This window comes from Papaver somniferum, chromosome 6 (assembly GCF_003573695.1).
Source record: "Papaver somniferum cultivar HN1 chromosome 6, ASM357369v1, whole genome shotgun sequence".
NCBI classification, from domain to species: Eukaryota; Viridiplantae; Streptophyta; class Magnoliopsida; order Ranunculales; family Papaveraceae; genus Papaver; species Papaver somniferum.
In genome coordinates, this window is record NC_039363.1 from 117,129,906 (window position 1) to 117,137,185 (window position 7,280).

Below are 7,280 nucleotides of genomic sequence, written 5' to 3' on the forward strand. Positions count from 1 at the left end.
ATGGGTCGACTAAGGATATCCTAGCCGTCAGGAAATAAACGGCTGGGTCGACCGCCCATGGTCCCATTCGTAAAAGGTTTACGTATATGAGTTCTTCGCCGTTTATTTCCCTGTTTTTGTATGAGTCTGATTTCGGCTTAGAAATCCAGCCGTAAAACTATGAACGGTTGGGTAACCCAGCCGGCGCCGTCAGTATTGAATGGCATTTAATACTTTCGTCCAGGAAACCTAACCGTCGCCGACAGTATTAAATGCTTCCCATGCACGTAGAAAAAAGCTGGCCGTAATTGACTAGTTACGACCAAGAAATTTTCATCGTCCCATCCGTAAGATTTCATAACGGCTGGGAGTTCATGAACTGTGAGCTGTATAACATAATAACGGCCAGGAGTTCATTGTTTCCCAGCCGTGATTGTACCTGGCAACTGGAAAAATAGGATTTTCGGAAGTAAAAAATTGAAACTTCTACCCACTCTGAGCTTAAGAACTGAAATTGGAACTAGAATAGAGGTATACCTGGTAATCTTGAGCATCGGTTTCTTCGATTTCTTCTTCTTCTTGGATTGGTCCTTCGAAACCATAGTAAGGTACTAAGGTTCATAAGGGTTATTTTGAGTTTGAGAAAAAAAATCATGATTTTCTGAAAAATCAGCAAAGAACTAATCGTTGTTGATGGGTATCAATATGTTATCATATTTTGAAAATGAAGAGTCACCTACATCAAAAAATTTGCTTGAACTCATTTGCAAAAAATTTCTCCAATTTTTTTTTCTCTTCTTCTCTCTTCCCTCTGATTTTCGTTTGTTTTGATTTTCAGTTTCATCACTTCACTTAAAGAGGTGAATTAGTTTTAATCGATTTGTTAATCATGATTAATAATATTAATCAAGTTTTATTATCTAAAATCATATGGGTCATATTAGTCTTTATATAAATATATGACGAGGGATGTCTCAATTGATATTTGGTGACCCTAAAAAGCCCAAAAAAAAAAAAAAAAAAAGACTTGCCTTTCTAATCCCCAGTGATAGGATTCTATAAGAAGGGGTGAATTTCTTTGGTTCTTTGTTCTCCTCAGACTCTCTTGGGAACTAAGTAGAAATTCGTAGAGATCTTTCAGAAATTCTCAGTCTGTTTGAACTCAAGTTAGGTCTGAACTCTTCAATTAGACGATGGAAGACGAAGATATAGAGAAAGCGGTAATGGCATATTTGAAAAAGAAAAGGTTTTAAACAGACGGCACTACCATTGCAAGAAGAACAAAGCAAGAGTTCTTCTTCCAATATTTCAAATACTGATCCTGATGTTTCCAAACAACTTCTCTCCTTCTCTGAGTAATCTTCTCTCTCGCTCCTTATTACACTTTTTTTTTTTAACAATAGTAGTTTTGTACTCATGAATGATTGATCAGGGTTCTAGTCATTGCGTCGATAAACTGATGTTTAGGGTTTTCTTTTCTGTTCAAATTTATGATAAATACAATGTCAAAAAGCTGACATCTTAGATAAGTTAGATGGGTTGTAAAAATTAAGAATCTAGGAGTATTACATTGACCTACATTTTTCTCTATTCTGTGTCTTCGAGTATGGCAGAGGAAAATGTATTATGCATTACTTTTAGACAGTGAATTAAGTGATAAACTTTGTTCTGTAATATAGTAGGTATATTGGTTTTGCAAACATTATGGAATCCAGTGTAGCTTAAGTATATGTCAACAGGAAGTAGTGAGGAGAAGTCAATGTTTTTTTATTCATATATAGCTTATCTGGCTTCTATGGTAGTGACTAATGTGGTGGCAACGGAAAGGTTCAACATTCAAGTGGTGGTGTTATGGGTAATTTTTTGTGATGGCGTGGAGGCGATGAGAGTGAGTGGAGTGTAGTTGGTGGTGTTGAGGTAGTGAGGGGACAATAGAAGTAACTGTTCTGAAAGTTGAGCAGAAGTAACTTCTCTACAAGATAGAAACTAAATTATTGCTTCAGCCAGATGTAGTACCCTGGATTTTAATGTACGTCTCTAATAGTGTTTCTTCTCGTGCTCTTTTTGCCTCTTTTTGCTTTTGACTTATGTATGCTGTGTTGTAACATCCTCACAGCCTGACATATAAGATTAATATTATATGGTTGATTCCTAATGGTGTCAAGTCAGAGTTAAGTTAATCACTCTAATCTGTTGAAGTAATTTGGCGATTGTCATCATTGTTATGCTTCCTTAACTTTCCTTTTGTCATTCCTGTTTATCAGGTCGGAAAACGATCCTGCACGGTACCAGGACGGCTACAGCAAGTTAAGGTCATGGACATACGGTTCATTAGATCTTTACAAGGTAATGACTTAGGTTAGTTATTTTGATGTTTGGTAGACAATTTCAATTTTTTCACGGTGAACAATAATAGTCACCATAATTCCATGGTTGATTTTGAGAAAGTTGAACGACCTTGCCATGATGGTGTCCTGCTAATGACTATTGCCTCTGGTCCAAAATTTAGCTGTAATTAAATGCTCTCACAGACCAACTTATGTTAACTGTTAAATGATGCAGCATGAATTGCTGCGAGTGCTTTATCCAGTATTTATCCATTGTTTTATGGATCTTGTGGCAAAAGGGCATACACGGGAAGGTATGCTTGAATTGGTTAGCTTTCTTGAGTATACCAAACAACTTTCACCAATTAGCTGTGTTTAATGTTCAATTTTGATGTATCTGGATCAGCTCGAACTTTTTTAGCAGCTACAGCGAAGACCATGAGATGATGCACTTGAGGGATCTTCAAAAGCTGGAAGGCATTCTTTCTCCCTCACATCTGGAGGTTTATCACTATTGCTCTTCATAATTTTGTACTTGTTTCTGCATGTTGTGAGCAATTAAATCTTTATCAAATCTATTTACATATTCATGCAGGAAATGGAATTTGCTCATTCTCTTAGGCAGAGCAAAGTGAAGATTAAGATATGTCAGGTTGTTCCTTACGGCACTCATTTTCCATACTGTTCTTTTCAGATTTTCTTCCTTTACAGCCAAAGATATCTGTCCAATTTCTTTCCGATACGATAAATTGTAAAATTATATAATTGGTGCTTGTAATGCCTTCATTTACTAGAAATCATTTTACTTGTAGTCAGATACAACCAATTGCTAGTCAACAAATAATGTATTTTGCATCTAGCTGCCGAGCAATAAGTCATCTTTGCACGCAATGAGTTCCTGGATTTGTGCTCAAGTGTATATCAGCATTGTGGATATCCACATTGCCTAGAGTCAAATATTTTGTGCATAATCCTGTAAATCAAGCACACAATGACTGCCCATCTCTAAAACAAACATCTTACCTAATATATTAGGTTATAACACCCTTAAACTATTTTTGCTAATTGACATGTCGAGAAAACATATTATATTATATTATTATGACATAGTGCTGAAGTCTGATCAATCTTTTCATCTTTATTGTTTGAGTAGCTGATCTTTGTGTCACTAAATAATGGTCACTCCTGACAGTTTATTTCTTCTGAACAGTACTCGCACGAGCTGCTGGTGCAATATCTACAGAAACCCCAGTCCTCGAAAATGTTTGGAATAATCAATGAGCATATAACTTTCGAAGGTACCACTCTTCTTACTGTTGAATTAATTTTGTAATGTGTTAATTTTAACATATCCTTGGTTCAATTTGGAGATGCTTCACTTTCATGCCAATACTTATTCATGGTCATTTGGCAGTTTCTCCTGGACAGCCAAGCTCGATATCTGATGAAACGGAGGTAGTAACTCTAATTGGAATCAGCCAGGATACAGCCAAACAGATAATGAGAAAGGTTATCATTAAGCCGCACCGGTCTTTGTTAACTGAATCAGTGGTTGAAAGTGAGTTTGAGATAAACAAAAATGGATACAATGAGTCACGTTAGTGATTGACTCGTAGGATTCTATAACGATTCACATGTGTATATATTTTTTAAAATTTGTTGGACGCGAATCGAATATCCTTATCTTTGATTAGGATGAGTCGGTCGTGATCACGTACTATCGTTTTTTTTCCTAGCTGCGATCATGTATAACACATTATGTAAACAGCGGTGTTTCATTTTTTTTCGGTCGGCCGTTGTCACTGTGTGGCAGCGGTGTTCTAGTATATTGCTTGGGCATTGTCAAGATACCATTTAACTATGGCTTTTTAGCATTTACCACTGTGGATGGTCTAAGAGACCATTGTGTTCAAATCCTGATTCTGGTCTCTCCTAAAGGTGTCCAGAATGAAGTTTGTTTTCAAAAACATAATTAGCACTTCAAGCAATGAAAATTCCTCATTTATTTTGTTTCCATCCACTGTCTACAACAATCATTTAATGAAAATAAAGAATCAAGAGGTTTCCATTGTAAGAAGCTCCCCAGGCACTAATTACTTGTTACATATTTTCTTTTCGATTCAGTAGACAAACAAACATTTCTGAAACTATAAAGCCTCAGTTGATCCATTGATATTCTTTTTTAGCGCCAACAACCATTCTAACGTCTGCGATCTTCTATGTTAAATCATCTCAAGTCTAAACTTCGCCGTCGGAAGATTTACCATTAGTTTTAGTAACTTCCTCTGGGGCATCTACGGATCCACCCCATTGTTTGATCCTGGAATCTGCTAGCGAAGCCTCTTTGCTCCAATTTGTTTTCAGAGTGATGATAAGTAGGATTATGGTTTGCAAGCCCACTCCACTGACCATTCCAGTCCATACTCCCTGCAGTGTAATAGAGAGTGAGACAAGATTTTACTTGCATGATCAAGTTGCTTTAAAATCCAATATCAGCTAAAAAACTTACCTTAACTCCCAAATCAAAATATTTTCCAAGTAAAAATCCTAGAGGAAGACCAACAATGTAATAACATGCAAGGTTAACATAAGCTACCAACCACTGCCAACCAGCTCCAACAGCCACACCTGCAACCACAATTACATGTAAGAGTTGACATTTTTAAAGAGGGTTTTGGCCGAAAAGTCTCTGGGAGTGGGAGTTATAAGTTACGTACCTGTTAAGACTGGTTGTACACTGTTGAGTAACAAGGTGAAAGCGAATATTACGGCAAGATTAGAGACAGCATTAGCAACTACAGGGCTGGTTGTAAATGGTAGAGCATATACATTTCTCAGACCCAAAACTAAGGCAAAGAAGAATATCCCAATAATCAATGCTGACATTACAACGATCAATATGGAGAATTTCGCTGCTCTTGGTCTTCCTGCTCCAAGTTCGTTTGAGATCCTCACACTTCACATTACATAAGATTTCATCAGTCAAGAGCCAATCCTCATAGCAATTGACCATTACATATATCGAATGTAGGCTTGTTACCTGATTGCAGCATTGAATCCTAAGAAAATCATAATCTCCCATCCGTTAAGGTTGGTGCTGTCATTGTTGAGCAGTAAAAAATGTCAGAAAGGATTTTAACAAGTTCACGGACCATTCTTAGACATCCAATGAAAAATGCAATGAAATTTTGCTTACCAGATGGATATGGCAGCAACTGCAACTTGAGGGTTCTCCAATTGTCCAGCCAATACCACGAGGAGCATGTAATACCAGAATTCAAGACTGCATCATCGAATTTGAAGCTTAATAAGCACACATTATCTACTAAAATATATGCACCTGTAAAAGTGAATGAATAAGTGATCCAGACTATTTGCCTTGGCGAACTTTTGCATTTCGCCAAAGCCTCATCCGGAGCGTGTCAGTCACATAAAATCTATAACTTCAAGGAGAAAAGAGAGAATTAGCATACCACATCATGATGGCTGAAGCAATAGATAGCCTTGCAAATGCACCCAATTCACGAAAGGCACTCCTAGTGAAACCAGTCCAAGCACCAGGACAATAACCCAAATAAATGTAAGCAAATTGACCCAAAACCACAAGCCACCAAGATGTGTTAAGAGCAATAGCTGCGCCAGGCAACCCCATCTCTAACTTCACTAGAAGTAACCACAACAAGAAAACATGGAAAACAACTGCTCCTGCAGATATCCAAGCCATGGCCATAATCTTGCTTTGTGATTGTAAGAATTTCTGTATCGGGAAATTAAATCCGTACGCAAACAATTGAGGAATCATGTATAGCGAAAACCTCCCAGCTAAGGCTGCAATTTCATCATTTTGTCCAAAGAATTTCAAGATTGGTTCTGCCCAAATGTAGATTGGTAACAAACATATACACATTGCGTTGAGTATCACCCATGAACGTTGCATATACACTCCTAACATATGCAACTGTCCTGCTCCAAAAGCTTGCCCACATAAGGTTTCTAATGCACTCCCCATTCCTAACTGCAACATCCAAATTTTGATTATAAGTAATCAGAAATGCATTTGAACAGTACGTATACAGATTGTAAGTAATCAGAAACATACCATAATTCCGAAAGCTAGTCCAGCAATGACCATGTTCTCAGTCGAAACAGCATCGAGTTCGAGTGTAGTAAGTTGTCCGGCAAACACTTGTGTTAATCCTCCAAGTGAGTATTGAGCGACGGCAGTGAAGATACAAGGTGCAGCTAAGCTCCATATCTTTCTGTTTTCGATCTTAGCTTCTTTACAGAAATGACCAAAATTCTTGATTTCGTCTATATCTGGTTCTTCACCATGTAACAGTGGAATGTTTATATCCTCGCTGCCCATAGTGTTTTTCTTTGTTTTCTTTTGCTTAAAATTCCTTGATATCTACTAATGATTTGATGATATTTTGTTGTTTGTAAATTAGAGTTCTTATATATGGTTGCTAAGGTTCTAAAGACGAGAAGCTCGTGGGGTAATTGGATCTGCATCTTTGAAAATTTTAGGATGGAACTTAGAGCAGACTTCTCGTGGGTTGATAGAGAAATATTTGCATTTATTATAGTATTGATAATATATTTTCATTATCTTGGTATGCCCAAGTCCAATTTTACAAGTGAGTTTTCTATTTGGGCCATGTGGGGAATGTAGGTCCCGTCCAAAGACACCTAAAACCTTGGAGTTTTCCCTTGGGCTAACTCTTATCATCTTTAGCTTCAAGCTTAGCCACATGATATGACAGATTTTATCTGAGTCCACGTTCAATCAACAAAGCGGTTAACGATCTGGCGTAAAAGGTTAGAGTTGTTGGATTTAGCACTTGAAAAGTTTGACGATTTAGAATAGATGCATCCAATTATTGGATGCAAATAACACAAGTGTTGAAATTTAAGTTATAAAATAAATCTAATGGATTAGGTTTGATTTGCCAAGCCACTTGGCAGGTAAAGTAA

The 7,280-nt window shown here is 37.2% G+C and overlaps 2 protein-coding genes across 4 annotated transcripts; one reads left to right on the top strand and one right to left on the bottom strand.

Annotated features, from left to right (window-relative positions):
• Positions 1-1,056: 1,056 nt before the first annotated feature.
• Positions 1,057-4,126, top strand: LOC113289003 (transcription initiation factor TFIID subunit 5-like). Of its 3 annotated transcripts, none has more exons than XM_026538159.1 (7): positions 1,057-1,334; positions 2,244-2,325; positions 2,542-2,620; positions 2,713-2,809; positions 2,902-2,958; positions 3,517-3,604; positions 3,721-4,126. In XM_026538159.1, exons 4-7 carry the CDS (start codon positions 2,750-2,752, stop codon positions 3,906-3,908), a joined length of 393 nt encoding a protein of 130 aa, XP_026393944.1. In that variant the 5' UTR covers positions 1,057-1,334; positions 2,244-2,325; positions 2,542-2,620; positions 2,713-2,749; the 3' UTR covers positions 3,909-4,126. The 3 variants fall into 3 exon arrangements, with proteins under 3 accessions (XP_026393944.1, XP_026393945.1, XP_026393946.1); XM_026538160.1 differs by having other exon boundaries at positions 2,728-2,809; XM_026538161.1 differs by having other exon boundaries at positions 2,731-2,809.
• A 152-nt stretch (positions 4,127-4,278) lies between these two features.
• Positions 4,279-6,738, bottom strand: LOC113289002 (protein DETOXIFICATION 33-like). The gene is made up of 7 exons (XM_026538158.1): positions 6,406-6,738; positions 5,780-6,321; positions 5,503-5,589; positions 5,347-5,403; positions 5,024-5,262; positions 4,816-4,934; positions 4,279-4,733 (listed from the first exon to the last, which is right to left on the bottom strand). Exons 1-7 carry the CDS (start codon positions 6,670-6,672, stop codon positions 4,545-4,547), a joined length of 1,500 nt encoding a protein of 499 aa, XP_026393943.1. The 5' UTR covers positions 6,673-6,738; the 3' UTR covers positions 4,279-4,544.
• Between the last annotated feature and the right edge of the window lie 542 nt (positions 6,739-7,280).

Excerpts from the sequence above, each read along its gene's own strand:
- LOC113289002 (XM_026538158.1), bottom strand. The coding sequence starts at position 6,672 with ATGGGCAGCGAGGATATAAACATTCCACTGTTACATGGTGAAGAACCA. Across the intron at positions 4,935-5,023 it reads TGTACAACCAGTCTTAACAG|GTGTGGCTGTTGGAGCTGGT; the intron begins GTACGTAACTTA and ends TTGTGGTTGCAG. Across the intron at positions 4,734-4,815 it reads ATTTTGATTTGGGAGTTAAG|GGAGTATGGACTGGAATGGT; the intron begins GTAAGTTTTTTA and ends ATTACACTGCAG.
- LOC113289003 (XM_026538159.1), top strand. The coding sequence starts at position 2,750 with ATGATGCACTTGAGGGATCTTCAAAAGCTGGAAGGCATTCTTTCTCCC. Across the intron at positions 2,959-3,516 it reads TGAAGATTAAGATATGTCAG|TACTCGCACGAGCTGCTGGT; the intron begins GTTGTTCCTTAC and ends TCTTCTGAACAG. Across the intron at positions 3,605-3,720 it reads TGAGCATATAACTTTCGAAG|TTTCTCCTGGACAGCCAAGC; the intron begins GTACCACTCTTC and ends GTCATTTGGCAG.